This window comes from Ictidomys tridecemlineatus, chromosome 3 (genome assembly GCF_052094955.1).
Source record: "Ictidomys tridecemlineatus isolate mIctTri1 chromosome 3, mIctTri1.hap1, whole genome shotgun sequence".
Classification (NCBI taxonomy): Eukaryota; Metazoa; Chordata; class Mammalia; order Rodentia; family Sciuridae; genus Ictidomys; species Ictidomys tridecemlineatus.
Window position 1 is genome coordinate 122,939,641 of NC_135479.1, and position 15,799 is coordinate 122,955,439.

Below are 15,799 nucleotides of genomic sequence, written 5' to 3' on the forward strand. Positions count from 1 at the left end.
CAGGAAAGTGGGAAACCAAAGTGAACAGAAGGCAGAACCATGTCTGTGATGCTCTGCCGTGTGAAATGACAGGTGGGGTCTCCTGGGCCATAAATGGACAGCAGCTCTGCTCATTTCAGCTCAGAAGGGATCCAGTAATCTATAGCCCTGCAGTCCACCCTCATGAGATCCCACAGAAGGAGACCCTCCTTGAAGTCTGGAAACTAGAACTCTTGATTCCTAGAAAAATTGAATTTGTTTTTCTGGAAGAGTACTAAATTTGTTGGTGGTAGAATCCAATGAACACGGATGGGAATCAAGAAGCCAGGAGCTTGTTCTACCCATGACTATTCTGCCTCCCTATGCTGGCTACCTCACGATCTATGCTTACGGTAGTTATTTTCAGTCCAAATAAAAATATATTTTATAAGCTTAGTAAGTGCAAGAGATTGAGTCTACAAAGATGAATGGGGTCTGTCTCTATCTCTTAAGCAACTCAGTGTTCATTGGGCCATAGAGACATAAATATCAATATTCAGTATATTAAATATTATGTGTAAGTTCCTGAAGAGCTCTCAGCCAAGTAATTTTATATCTACTTAATTCTCTACTTCTAATTCATATCTTCCCTAGTTTTCTTTCCTATAACCATTTGGTACCCCCTCAACCTCTCTGACAGTGTCAGGATCCTTCACAGACTTCTCTTCTTACACTTCCCACATTCTTGTACCCAAACCAACTTTGTTTCTCTGACTAGCTAGAAAGGATCATTAAAACCCACAGTGTTTAATAGTTGATCCTGGACACAAATGATGCCCAGATCTCAATGCTCATCTCCTCTGCCACTTCTTTCTAAAATTCCCTCTTTAATATCTGAAACACTAGAAGACTTTCAGAATCAATCTCTACCTCCAGATATAAACCTTTCTAGATAACACACAAACACTAACAGGAGTTATCTTCCTAAAGGACAAATCTAATTATTGTACTTGCTTAAATTATTTTAATGTCTATGGTGACCTCAGAGGACACACACATCCTTTATTCTTGGCTCCTCTCTAACTAGCTAACTTCCTGCCATCCCCCACCCACCAGATCCTGGAATCCAGTCACATTCAAGTATCCCTACTCAAAATTTTCCCAGATCTTCCCCCTCTTCTTAATTATTTGTTCATCCAAGGCCCAATTCCATCTTTCACAGAACCCTCAGCCATTACCACTTACATCAACGGCTCCCAAGTGACAGTCTTCTAAACCATCTTCATGCTTATAGCCATAGCCCTGGGCCAATTCCTCTGCCATGGATCCTCTGAATGCTCATATTGAGGGATGCCTAATGCAGTGATAGTCAATGTGTCTAAAACCAATTTGCCAAAGAAGCCATTTCCCAATTAATCATTTTGATGACTGTATTAAATTTAGCTATGAACCAAAAATTTTGTATGACCATTGTGACTTTACATAGTTCTATCAGAACCCACATTCAGTTGGTTAGCAAAGACAAGTAAGGCCCCAAAAGGCCCCTATTTAGAGACTCCTCTTATCTCTATCTCTCTGCTCCTCTACCTTTCCCTCTCTGTGTTCCAGACACCCTCTATCTCCAGTCCCATCTTCTGTCTGTCCTCTGGTTCTCCCTCAACCTCCACCTTGGCCATGCCCTCCCACTCTCTGTGGCTGTTGGTCTCCCCTCTCCGCCTGAGTTTCCTCTCTCTCTCTCTCTCTCTCTCTCTCTCTCTCTCTCTCTCTCTCTCTCTCTCTCTCTCTCGGTCGCAAGCCAGACTGTACGTTTTGCTGGTTTTCCTCTTCAACATTCCTTCAGCAGAAGGTCCCACCATTCTCACTCAAATCCCCCCTGTTGTGATAACAAGACCAGAGACGAACTGAACATTCAGTAAACTGATGTCTTGAAGACAAAATAAAAACTTGGCTGAATTTTTAAAAAACTGTTAAATATTACCATCCCCAAACAGCTACTATATCCTTAGTGAATAGGTAAAAGAAACAAATTTTGGTTAATGGATAAAGTTGACAAGTCCATCAAAGTTGTCAAAATGTGAAATTCCTACAACAATCTGAATGATGCCTACGTGTTAGCAAAACAGCAAATGCCTCAGCACATGTATGAAAACACGAATGGTGTGAAAATACTTTGCATACAACCAGTGACTTGAAAAATTGTGCTCTATATATGAAATGAATTGAATTCCGCCATCATGTATAACAAATTAGAATAAATAAATAATTTAATAAAGAAATAAAAGGATTTGGAAAAAAGAAATCAGTATAAACTAAAAGGCTACCGAATGAAATGTTAAACGTTTATTCTATTAGTAGAGTATATTTACACACTACTCAAGAAAGATATATCTATAAATATATTCTTAATAATATATTTATAAAGAAACTAAGCCCACTAGGAAACAGCTTTTTAAAAAAAAAAATCAGACCAATTTAAAAATACTGCTAAGAGGAACACATTAGTAAGAACATACTTGATGATTAAGTGCATTTTTAAAATACAGTCTTAAAACATTCATAGGAAACATCTATTCCTATTCATGTATTATGTTGAAAACAATAATGATTAAAATACATCTTTGTTAAATCTCTAAGTAGGGTAAAATAGATAAACTGTATTCATTTAGTGAACTGATCCTTCAGTAAATCAGCCATTCAGTAACTGATCCTTTGGCAAACTGGCCCTCAGCATATTGGCTTTCTTCTCTTCCCTTTTCGTACACCTCTCTAATCAGCCTCATTACCAGATCTTGTCATGATTAATACCTCACACGGCAATCCCAGGAAATCAGCCTTCTTCACTTCCTGTCCCCAGGACTTAGCTGCTTGTAGTTCTTTTTATGAAGACTTAACATGTTGACTAACAAATTAACAAATGAATTCATAAATGGCCTTTTCCCTGCCTTCACCTGAATACCTTTCTCCCTGTAGAATAGAAACCAAGGGAATCTGACTTTAAATGAGTAAGAAAGATCCAAAGAGTCTTTATTGGACTTTCTACTCTTTATGTCCTCTGTGTGTGTGTGTGTGTGTGTGTGTGTGTGTGTACGTGCGTATCTTCATAACTAATGTGCTTATGAATTATAAAATGAGTCCAAATATCAAATTTAAAGAAAGTACCCAAATACAGTGTTTGAAATAAAATTGTACTCTGTTGATTATTGCTCGGGGTGAAAATAAAACTTTATTGGACAATTGAAAAAAATAATTATTTTTTTTTTTGCAACACTAGGGATTGTACCCAGTAGTGCTCTATCACTGAGCTGCACTCACAGCCTTCTTTATTTATTAATCTGTTTGATTGTTTATTTATTTATTTATTTTAATTTGGGACAGTGTTTCATTAAGTTGCCCAACCTGGTGATCCTCCAGTTTCAGCCTTCCAAGTTGTTGGAATTATAGGCATGTGCCACTGCCCCCAACTTGAAAATCTTTTGCTTACAACAATATTTATCACAAAAATTTTTGTTGGAGTTGGACTTGTAAGACTTATTAATAATTCCTATTCTCTAAAAGGATTTGGGCAGAATGTTTCCTGTGTATGTAGTAAAGACTGCATATATCTGTTATTTGTTGTCAATATGTATGAATATTCACTTTATCCTTCATATTGACTCACGGTTCATCACGGAGTCAACACTGCCTCAAAAGAGCTTAAGTTTAGTTTTGCCAGGACACACCAAGGCTAAATCCACTTCAAACTTATAAAGTCAAATTCCTTCTCTATACCTACTAATAGCACACTTACCCAAAACTGAATTCATAATCATGACCCAGACTCATTCTTCCTCTTGAACTCTCTACTTCTGTAAATTGTACTGACATTCCCGTTCTTATTTCTCACACCAAGGACAGTCCTTTGTCCTCTCAAGTTGATTCATAGAGCACAGACATGAAGAGCTAAAAGAAGATGAAACATCAGCTTAGACATTGGTGGCACTATAACCCCCAACACACAAAACTTGTTAGTATGAAAGATGAGGCTTAAGCCTGAGGCCCAGGACATCATGCCCCTTCCATCTACCATTGAAGACAACTGGGTGTAAAAGGGACCACTTCACTAACCCATTAACACTTAGGATATGCACACTTCCTTCCCCAACTGGGGCTCACTACTTGGACACTGAAAGGCAAAGGAGAGTGTGAAATAATTTTTTAAAATAATAATAGGTTGTGCCACACAGGAGCAGTGAACTTCAAACTCACCCAAAAGAGAGATTTAGTCCCCCAATTATCAGGGTATCACCCATCTCATCAATCAAATTAGCTACTCCTCCTCCTGAGCCCCAGACACCTAACCTGGGGGAAGAGAATTTATAAATGTGCAATCATCCTATCCCTCCTTATTTAACAAGATCAGAAATGGGGGAAAGGTGGGGGGGACTCTCTTTGGACCTTGCAAAGTATAGGAAAATAAGGGTTCTGCTTTACCACTCTCCATCATCTCCCCTGTTGTCCAAGTCAAGCACTGAGATATAGATCTAAAACTCACTCCCTTATCAGCTTCTATATTCTATCAGTTGCCAAATTCTGACATTTTATTTCCAAGATATTTCTGCAAACATCCTCTTCTCTCCAGCTCACCGTGATCCTGGATCCAGCCCTGATCATCCTTCACCCACATTACTGTTACAATCTCTCCCAATTCTTCTCTCTGATTTAAGTCTTGTCCCATTTATAATTTAATCTCCACACAGCAGCCACCGTGGTCATCCTGGATCTCAGTTCTGGTCATGTCATCCACTGACAGCTTCCCCTTTAACTACAGGAGAGAGGCCAATCTCTTTAGAAGGACTTATAGAACCCTTCCTGACCAGACTACCTTTTCAAACATATCTGCCCCATTTCCTCTGACCCACACTCACCCCAGTGATACTAACATACTTGTAGTTTCAGATAGTCTGCATACCAGTTGTTCATGTGATCCCTTCCATCTGGACTGTCCTCAACTCTTCATCTCATTGCATTGATTCCAAATCAAACTCAAAGAGTCTGTTTAAGATGCCACCCTAGGAAGCCTTGCCAAACCACAATTCTTACTCCCTATCCTGTTCCCTAAACATTGGGAATACTGTGAGTGATTTCATCATTGAACTTACCACCCTATGTTGATATTATTTTTATATCTGTCTTCTAATTGGGCCAAGGCCATATCCCCAGAAACAAGAAGTTACCAGCACTCAAGGTAAGTCTGTACATCTAAACACTTTGATCTCTCAAACTATCCATTCATTCCTTTTGTTCCTTTAATACAATCATTATGGGATCCTTTAATTGAATCATTATTGATTGATTGATTCCTTGGATGTGGCTCACCCCACTCACCATTTTCATTTCACTGGGTAATACCCTGATTTCCCAGATGACTTTGAGCTATATGGAAATCAGTCACTTCCTTCCCACCCCCTGACTCCATAGTATATGAAGAGCATTTGTTAACCGTTTTCAAATTGCAATTTGTTTTTAAATTACCTGTTTGAATCATTTTTATATGCTTCTTGCTCTGGTGACATACTGACTGATTATTCCTCATCTATTTTATGAGTATACAGTGACATAAGAAATGCTGTGTGACAGCCTAATACCCTAGAACTGTGAGACTATTGCTCTGTCCTGGATGGCTTCCATCTGCAGGAAATGTGAATCTCGATGGCAGCCATCAGAGTTAAATACATGTTGATAAATAATAGTGAAGTTACATCAGATTATTATTTTACAGCAGATCTTTGAAGCCACTCAGTCTCAGCCTATCTTTACCTGCTTCAGAAGTCTTCCTGCTCACCAGCTTTAGCTGCTAATGGGCACTGATTTTTTTTTTTTTTGTCAAGTTCATAAAAGGTCAAGTTTAAAGAGCTTTGATGTAAACCGTACAATTTTCAAAGAAAATCGCAAAAAAAAAAAAAAAAAAAAGAATGGAAGACAGAAAGTGGGTGGTTGCCAGTCTATGGAAGTCAAAAGCAGGGCAGACCAGCTAATCCAAGGACATTGGGCTTAGGAGTTGGAGGATAATGAAGAATGTGGTCTTTCCAAGTCTCTGGCAATGATCACAAACAGCCTAGAATGAGTGAAGGTGGCAGGAAGACAGGAAGAACAGGCCATGAAAAGATGATGAATGAAGACATCTAGGTAGCTGGGATGCTGCTCCCATACAATGCCCACTCCTGGAGGAAAGATTTGCATAAACTAGTTCATGAAGAGAACTTTAATGATGATAACAATTAATTTTGTACACTGATAACTAAAATATAAATACTCTACCTAAAATCTTCTGGAAATATATTAAATACATACACATTCTCAAGTTTGTACAGGGAACCAAAATATTTAATAATCATTCCAGAATAAACCAGCCAATCAGAACAGATATGAGCCATAAACACCCGTAAGGTCATTCTGGAGCACAACACTAAATATAACCCTAAATATACACACAATTGTACAAACAATGGGCGTCTCTTATTCCCCTGCAAATTCCACATTTGATTCTATTCTGGTTTCTTTCCCAAGAAACATGAATAAACAGTGATAAAAATATAAAAGGAAAATGTGGTCTGTCTTGTGCATTTTGTTTTTTGTTTAAAGCTTAAAAATTGGCTTAAGAGCTTCCTTCTCAGTTTTCAGTACCATTTGTCCTGTTTCCAGATCCAATAGGCCAGCAGCTTTCCTACTCACACTGGCCTGCAATGCAAAGCTCCCTATCAAAATAGGAACTGAGAGTGTATCTTGATCAGCAGGAGTTCTGGAATTCCCAAGCATTGACTTCCTACCCCCACTTCTCCCCAAGCACCAACACCCCCAGAATTTTCTCACCTTTTCTTTCTTCTCCTGCTTGCTTCAAATCCGTTCCTCCATTCCTAATCTTTACATATTATTAATTTCCTTGCCATTCTGTCCTGAAGATAGTCTTTGAAGAATGGTAGAAATTTTATGATGGTCTAATATTCATGTCATTAAGCCATAGTTCCCACTCCATTTTTTTTAATAAGAGCTTTATAGTTGCACACAGTGGTTTGGTTCATCCTAACAAGCTATACATATGTGGAAATTGATTTCAGTTCATCATCCCCTCCTTTTCCCTCCCCTCTCCCATTCTCCTTCCTCTATGAGATTTCCTTTTCCTTGTCTATTAATTTGTATTTAATTGGTTCTTTATTTTATCCTATCTTTTCCTCCCCCTTTCCTTTATTTTACGCTAGCTTCCACAGAGGAGAGAAAACATTTAATCTTTGAGTTTCTGAGTTTGGTTCATTTCACTTGGCATTATTTTCTCCATTTCTATCCATTTACTGGCAAGTGCCAGAATTTCATTCTTCTTTCTGGCTGAGTAGGACTCTATTGTGTGTGCATTGTATCAATCACAATCTCTTAATCCATTCATCTATTGACAGGCATCTGAGTTGATTCCATCACTTAGCTATTGTGAATTATGCTGCTATAAACATTAAGGTGGCTGTATTGCTGTAGTATGCCAATTTTAGATCATTTGGGAAAACACTAAGGAGTGGGATGGCAGGGTCATATGATGATTCCATCCCTAGTATTTTGAGGAATTGCCATACTGCTTTCCAGAGTGGTTTTACTAGTCTACCATCCTACCAACCGTATAACAATGTACCTTTTCCCCCACAACCTCATCAGCATTCCTTGTTGTTCATATTCTTGATCGTTGTCATTCTGATTAGAGTGAGATGAAATGTAGTTTTCGTTGTGAGAGTTGTTGAACATTTTTTCATTTATTTGTTGGCCATTTATGTGTCTTCTTTTGAAATGTTTCTGTTTAGTTCTTTTGCCCATTTATTGATTTGGTTATTTGTATTTTGAGTGTTAAGTTTTTTTGAATTCTTTATTCTCGTCATTAATCCCATAACAGAGATTTTTCTCCTATTCTGTAGGCTCTCTCTTTCACACTCTGAATCATTTCCTTTGCTGTGCAGGAGCTTTTTAGTTTGATGGCATCCCACTTATTCTTAATCTTATTTCTTGCACTCAGGGTGTTTTGTTAAGGAGGTTGGTACCAGCACTTATATGGTGGAGTATGGACCCTATCTTTTCTTCTAGCAATTGTAAATCTCTGGTCTAATTCATAAGTCTTTGATCCATTTTGATTTTTGTACAGGGTGAGAAAGAGGAGTCTAATTTCATTGTTTCTACATACAGCTCTCCAGTTTTCCCAACATCATTTGTTAGATATATTTTTGATGCCTGCATCAAATATCAGGCAGATATAGGTCTGTAGATTTGTCTCTGTGCCTTCTATTCTGTTCATTGGTCTTCATGTCTATTTTGATGCCAATATCATGCTGTTTTTGTTACTACAGCTCTGTAGTATCATTTCAGATAGGTATTATATGACACCTTCTGCTTTTCTTTTCCTTCTTAGTATTTCTTTAGCTCTTCTGGGTCTCTTATTCTTCCAAATAAATTTCATAATTTTTTTCTAATTCTATGAAGAATGTCATTGGTATTTTGATGGAATTTCATTGAATCTGTATGTTGCTTTTGATAGTATGGTCATTTTGACAATATTGATTCTTCCTATCCAAGAACATGGATGTCTTTCCATCTTCCAAGGTCGTCTCCAATTTCTTTCTTCAGTATTCTATAATTTTCATTATAGAACTCTCTTACCATCTTAGATTAATTCCCAAATATGTGTGTGTGTGTGTGTGTGTGTGTGTGTGTGTGTGTGTGTGTGTTTAGGTTATTGTGAATGGGATGGTTTTCCTAATTTCTTCCTTGGTTGAATCACTGTTGGAGTATAGGAAAGCTATTGATTTATAGGTGTTGATCTTGTATCCTGCTACTTTGCTAAACTCATTTATAAGCTCTAGAAGTTTTCTGGTGGAGTTTTGGCTCTTCTAATTATAGAATCATATCATAATTTAACAACTTCTTTTGCTATCTGTATCCTTTTTGTTTCTTTTTCTTGCCTGATTGCTCTGGTTAGTTTTTTGAGGACAATATTAAATGGGAATGGTGAAAATGGATAGTCTTGTCTTGTTCCTGATTTTAGAAGAAATGTTTTTAGCTTTTCTCATTTAATATGATGTTGGCTTTGTATTTGTCATAAATGACCTTTATGACATTTTAGGTTCCTTCAATTCCTAGCTTTTCCTGCTTTTTTAACCTCAATAGGTGTTGGATTTTATTAAAGGCCTTTTCTGTATCTATTGAGATGATTATGTGATTGTTGTTCTAAATTCTATTTAAGTGAAGAATTACATTTATTGATTTTTGCATATGTTGACCCAACCTGGCACCCCTGGAATAAAACCCATTTGAACTTGCTGTATTATCTTTTTTATGTGTTTTTAAATGGGGTTTGCTAATATTTTATTAGCAAATATTTTTGCATCTATGTTCATCAGGGATATTGGTCTGTAGTCTTCTTTCCTTTGAAAATGCATCTTTGTTTAGTTTATTAACAGAATTATACTGACTTTATAAAATGTATTTGGGAATATTCCCTGTCTTTCAATTTCATGGAATAATTTCAGAAAGACTGGTGTTAGTTCTTCTGTAAAGGTCTGCTAGAACTCAGCTAAGAATCCATAAGGTCCTGGGCTCTGCTTTTTTGGAAGGCTTTTAACTGCAGTTTTTAATTTCATTACTTAATATTGGTATTTTTAAGTTTTCTGTATCTTCCTGAGTTACTTTGGGCAGATCATATGTGTCTACAAATTTGTCAATATCTTCCAGATTTTCCTGTTTATTGAAGTATAAATTTTCAATATAGTTTCTGATAAACCTCTGGATTTAAGAAGGATCTGTAGTGATATCTCCTTTTTTATCTCTGAAATTGTAGATTTGCTTCTTCTCACTCTTTCTTTTGGATAGTTTGGATAAGGGTTTGTCAATCTTATTTATCTTTTCAAAGAACAAACTCTTCATTGCATTTATCCTTGTATTTTCTTGTTCTCAATCGCATTGATTTGGGCTCTGTTTTTAATTATCTCTGGTTTGGGAGTTAGTTTGTTCTTTTCCTAAGGCCTTGAGGTGGAGCATAAACTTACTTATTTGGGATCTCTCTAATTGTTTACTGTACGCACTCAGTGCTATAAATTTTCCTCTTAGAATTGCTTTTATTATGCCCCAGAGATTTTGATATTTTTTATCTTTGTTCTTGTTTATTTCTAAACATTTCTTGACTTCTATTCTAATTTCTTCTTTGATCTATTCTTCATTAAAGAGAATTTTGTTCAATCTCCTTACGTTTATGTGGTTTCTATTTTTCTTGCTGTTGATTTCTAGCTTCATTCTTTTATTATATTATACATGGGATTATGTGATTTTTTTGCATTTGCTATGATTTGTTTTGTGACTTAAAATATAGTCTATTTGGAAAATATTATATTCTCAGCTAAGAGACAGGTAAATTCAGCTGTTTGGGGTGGAATAGTCTGTAGTTGTCCATTAGGTCCATTTAATTTGTAGTGTTATTTAGGTTGGAGATACCTTTATTGATTTTATGTCCACCCCATTTTTTGAATGAGAACCTTTATTAAATATTTACATCAGTCATTTTGCAAGATGATCTGCCTACCCTCATCTCATTTAGCCATTACAAAGCTTTTAAATGTTATTTCTACTTTGCAAGAAACTGGGGATTGAAAAGGCTAAGGAACTTCTTGTTGATCTCACAGTTAGTAAACAGATTCGAACAGGACACAGTTTGACTTCAAGCTCATGTTCCTATGTTGCTTCTCTAAAACCCCAAATAAAAGTACTAATAAAACTGTTCAAAGTTATGAAGACCAGCCTTTATTTGCCTTGATTTGACTAAAACTTTTCTAACTCACTCAAGAATTTACACATATAAGAAAAAGTAGGCAGGATCACCACCCCACATCTTCACACTGCTTATAAATCTCAAGCCAAAAGAGCCCTAAGCACCCCTAAGCTCAAGAAAAATGTTAACCAAAATGGCTTCTGTCTGTACCTACAGAGGAAATAGCATGATTAAATTGACAGATTTCTGATTTATGTTGCCATTTATTTGAATTAGGTATGCAGAAATTACAAAATATATCAACAGTAGATGACTAGAGAGATGGTAAAGTCAATGAACCCAAAGCATTATTTTGAAGGTTGAAGAATTGCGTTCTTTCTCTAGAATTGGAAAGATGGAAAATTAATTTGCCATTAGATGTGAGCCCCAAGGTAAATAAGGAGGGTCCCTCTCTGCTCATGTTGGTGCATATGTGTGTGTGTGTGCGCGCACACACGCATGTGTATGTTGCAGGGGTAGGTTCACATGCTGAGATCCAGCTGCACTCAGGCAGGTTCAGAAGTGTCCTCTGGGTCTCTCAGCTGCAGCAAGACAGGGGTAGAAACGTACCCGTTCTCCAGGGGCATACTGGTTAACTTTGAACTTCATTTAATACTGCATTGTTTTTCAACTTTAGAAATATCTACCAAAAAATCAGGGACCACGACCTCCTGGACAAAAGGAAAACAGTCACAGCACTAAAGGCTGGAGAGGACCGAGCCATTCTCCTGGGACTGGCCATGATGGTGTGCTCCATCATGATGTATTTCCTTCTGGGAATCACACTCCTGCGCTCATATATGCAGAGGTAATGCTGCTGTGCTGTTGGGACAGTGCCATTTGTCTCTACCTTCATTGCTCAGGCAACCCTGAGGTCATCTTCCTCACCCTCTTTCCTATGGAGAACTTCCAGAAGTGCCCCTCACATAATATTTTAATAATGCTATCTAATAATAAGAAGATAGTTTTATGTATAAACCGCCTATTATTGCCAAAAACTTTTCATACATCATTTTATTCTCGTGACTACACTGTAAGTATGAATATCCTCATCAAAAAAAAAATAGGAAAACTGAGGTTCAAAGAGAGGTAACTTGTCCAATGTCACATAGCTTTAGCATGTGGCCAAGTCTTAGCTTCAAAGGCACAACACCCTCATCTCAGCATCCCTATTCTTGCTCCTTCACCTCTGTTCCCACCTGCATTCCTTTTCCACCCTGCATCGCCCTTCCCCCTCTCTCCACAGCAGTACTTCTCAGTGGTGCATCTCACAAAAACTTTAAAAATGTTGATGCCCTGCCCCCACCATCATCCCAGAAAGTCTGATTAAGCTGGTTTGAAGTGGGACCCATTCATTAGTATCTTTTAAAACTCCCCCCAAGGGATACTACTACACTGTCAAGGTTGAAAAACACTATTGTGCATCGACCTTTTAAAATAACAGATTTTGAGCCCTTTTTATTTAATGCCCCTAGATTTACTGAATAGATGGGGAGGCAAATAAATAGTGAGACAGTAGGTATGTTCTCTCCTGAGCTAGTAGCAGCATCTCTAGCTTCACTGTTGTCCATGAATTGGACATGAAGCTCAGGTGAGTCCAGCATCACTAAAACTAAAGGGGGAAGTCTCACAACAACAGTTCAGCTTAAAGTAACAAGACCCTTTCAAATAAAAAATTTAAGTTTCAATCCAAAAGAAAAGAAAACCATTTGAGGGCATTCATTTCTCAATCTAAATTAATAGCTTCATTTTAGAAACAAAAATCTAGCTGAAATACAGTAGTTTGCTGAAATTAAGGCATCATCTTTCACATTTGTGCCTGTTCTGCTCTGTTTCTCTGATGGCCTTCAGCTGTGCTCTTTCTCAATGAAAGCGCTGATGCCTCAGGCCCCCAGAGTTCGTTGATTCCAAGCCCTCTTTCAAATCGTCACATCTGCTTGGAACCATCCAAGACTTTTTCCTCATTGTATAAGCAAAATCTGACCATCCATGTTCCGGGAAAATATAGTTTGCCACACCAGACGAGAGTAGGCGCAGTATCCTGCCTCTGGCATAGAACTTCACACATGCAAAAGTGCAGAGAGCTGTGGATGTCAAAAGGAAAGAGTATTAATCTTCACAAAAACATGTTGTTTTCCAATCACTATGGTAATCAGTTATACCCAGAAGCAAAGCATTGATTGCTGGTGTGTTACTTTCTAATTACAAATGTTAACCTTGGTCATAAAAGTAAAGGCATTCTAAAATGAAAAATGACCAATGGGCAGGTGGACTCTTTCCAGTTGAGAGGCCTCAAGACATCCTTATTAACCCATTAGTCTGCACTAATGGGTTTCTTTTCTACTGCTTTTATGGGGGAGGCAGCACAGTATTATAGAAAGAACCAGGACTTAAAGAAATACTGGATTATGTAGAATCACAACTTCTATCAGTTATCAGCTAACATGTCTTTGCACCTGTTACCTGATTTCTTTGACCCTTGATTCACTCACCTTCAAAAGGAGATAATTTATGTGAAAATTCAATTAGAATTCAAAGGATTCAATAAGTAATTTCTCTTCGCATAATCCAGGGGTTATCTTTTATTCCCTCTTTAGAATGACCTTACGGCATTGTATCTCTGACTTCCATCTGTCAAGTTGGACCCCAAGCCATTCCACCCCTTTTTTCCTCTCTTCTGCCCTTACACCTTCTCTGCCTACAAACTGGGCAAAGGAGGGGGTGCAGGTGAAGAAAGCACAAAGGGAGGTGTAGCAGAGTTAAGGACTGGTGCAAGGCAAGAAGTTATACATGCAGAAATACAGGGCAAGCACGGGTCATTATTTGGAAATACACTTTGTGCTTCCCATGGAATTCAATAAGAAAAAATAACTAACCAATCAAGCCTTGGAGAATATTATGTCCAAAGGAAGTCACTGATAAAATTCTCAGGTTCCAAAGTTTGTCTATGCTATGTTAGAGTTTGCCTGTTCAAAAGCATAAACTTTATGCAGACAGATGTATTATAGATTTGGAAAAGACTTCCAGCCCAGGAGCTGAGCCACCATCCCCTCTGCTCACATCTTCCTTGCCAGTAACTCTCAGCCTTTTGCTCACTCTTTCCTTTTCTCTGTAGTGTGTGGACTGAAGAGACTCAATGCACCTTGCTGAATGCGTCCATCACGGAGACATTTAATTGCTCCTTCAGCTGTGGGCCAGACTGCTGGAAACTTTCTCAGTACCCCTGCCTCCAGGTGTACGTGAACCTGACTTCTTCCGGGGAAAAGCTCCTTCTCTACCACACTGAGGAGACAATGAAAATCAATCAGAAGGTAGGAGCTTGGCACACGTATCCATGCACCCCGACAGAGCTCCGTGCCCCACTCATCTCTCTCTGAAGTTCCCCTTTGCCAGGAAGTAGGCTCTGGCCACCTCCATTCACAAAACTCACTATTTGACTCTGGCCTGGAAAATACTTTTTTTCTGTGCAAGCCATAGACAAGTCATGCCCCATATTGTGGTAACGCAGATTTTTGCCTTCACTTCCATTTGGGAGGATAAATTTTTCTTTATTTTTATGCCAGCAGGCTGAGTCTTTCAAAGTAGGAATAGAACTTAGAGATGTGCATATCAAAAACTAAGTATTTGCCATGTACCTGGGAACCAAAGGGTGAAACTGCATTGCTATATTTTGTTTTTCCACAATCATTATCGTTTGGTTCTTGTACTTTGAGGATATAACTTAACCTCTTTGAGCCTTAGTTTCCTTTTCTCTAAAAAGATGATAACAAATAATCACCCTGCAAGGTCATTGTGAGAATTAGAACAAAGGATGTAGTGTTGAACAGAGCTCAGTACCTAGCATAGGATAAATCTTCAACCCATGGTCACAGTGTGTGTGTATATTTGTGTGTGTGTGTGTGTGTGTGTTTCTTCATGTATGTTGTGTTCATAGAGGTTGGCTGCACTGATGGAATCATGCTCAGCAAATGTATATTGTGTTAAAGCTCAACATAATATTTATATTAATAAAACTTGGGATAACCAGTAAGTTTCAGGAGAACCAACCTGCCATTATCAATTTTAACTTATGTTGAGTTTTGGATTTTATAGTAGCAATTTAGATGTACAGAATACTTTCATATGCCAAGACAATCTAATATCGCTCTCCAATAGAACAATAGGCTCTTATTCCCAGAATACAATCCTCATGTACTCTGATCTTTCATATAAAAACTTCATTATAATTGCCAGGACTGAAATAATATAGCTTCTAGTTATGTGGAGGGTACAATAGCTTGGAGTTTCAATACTAGAACAGAGAGAGTAAGTAGAATATATGTCAACACATCAGAAATTCACCCTGGGTTTAGTTACAAAAACTTCAGAGAATTCTTGCAAATATCTCTGAGGACTCACCTTAATGAATATTTCAAAGAATGATATTTGAAAATGTTTCTTCTGATTTTTCTTTCATTTGTAGTATCCAAAAACAATAGCAATCTTAAATCTGTGCTGCAAACACCCTCACAAGGTGTTTGTTTTTCAAGATCTTCCCTCAAGTCAGATTTTTAAATCAAAGCTGACCTGTAATAAATGAATACCTATAAAACTTTCAAATAGCCAAGGAATTGAAAGGGAGCCAAAGTTGAATAAGCACCAAAAAGTGGGACTCTTTCCATTTTCTCATTTTGACATTGGATCACTGCAGCCCTGAGATTGCATTAACCAGGCTATAAACAGGGAGTAAAACTACCATTAAAAGTCCTAGTTATATATTTAAGATCAGTATGTTTTCTCCTGTCAGAATGTTCTAGGTCATTGTTTGGATTATTTGCACCACTCCCTTGGGGGTTTTTTGTTGTTGTTGTTTGTTTGTTTGGGACTGGGGATTAAACCCAAGGGCACATAACCACAGAGCCACAACCCCCAGCCCTTTTTATTTGGAAACAGGTTCTCGCTAGGTTCTTACAGCCTCACTAAGTTGCCAAGGCTGGCTTTGAACTTGCGGTCCTCCTGCCTCATCCTCATGAGCCATCTACCACTACCTTGTTT

At 37.8% G+C, this 15,799-nt stretch overlaps 1 protein-coding gene across 4 annotated transcripts in view; it reads left to right on the forward strand.

Moving 5' to 3' along the window:
- Positions 1-15,799, forward strand: part of Kcnmb2 (potassium calcium-activated channel subfamily M regulatory beta subunit 2) — a 242,537-nt gene that overhangs the window by 214,422 nt on the left and 12,316 nt on the right. For all 4 annotated transcript variants that reach the window (XM_005330285.4, XM_040270111.2, XM_078043683.1 and 1 more), the window contains exons 3-4: positions 11,403-11,573; positions 13,881-14,076. In XM_005330285.4, the coding sequence (XP_005330342.1) occupies positions 11,403-11,573; positions 13,881-14,076 (367 nt within the window). The remainder of the gene's footprint in view (positions 1-11,402; positions 11,574-13,880; positions 14,077-15,799) is intronic.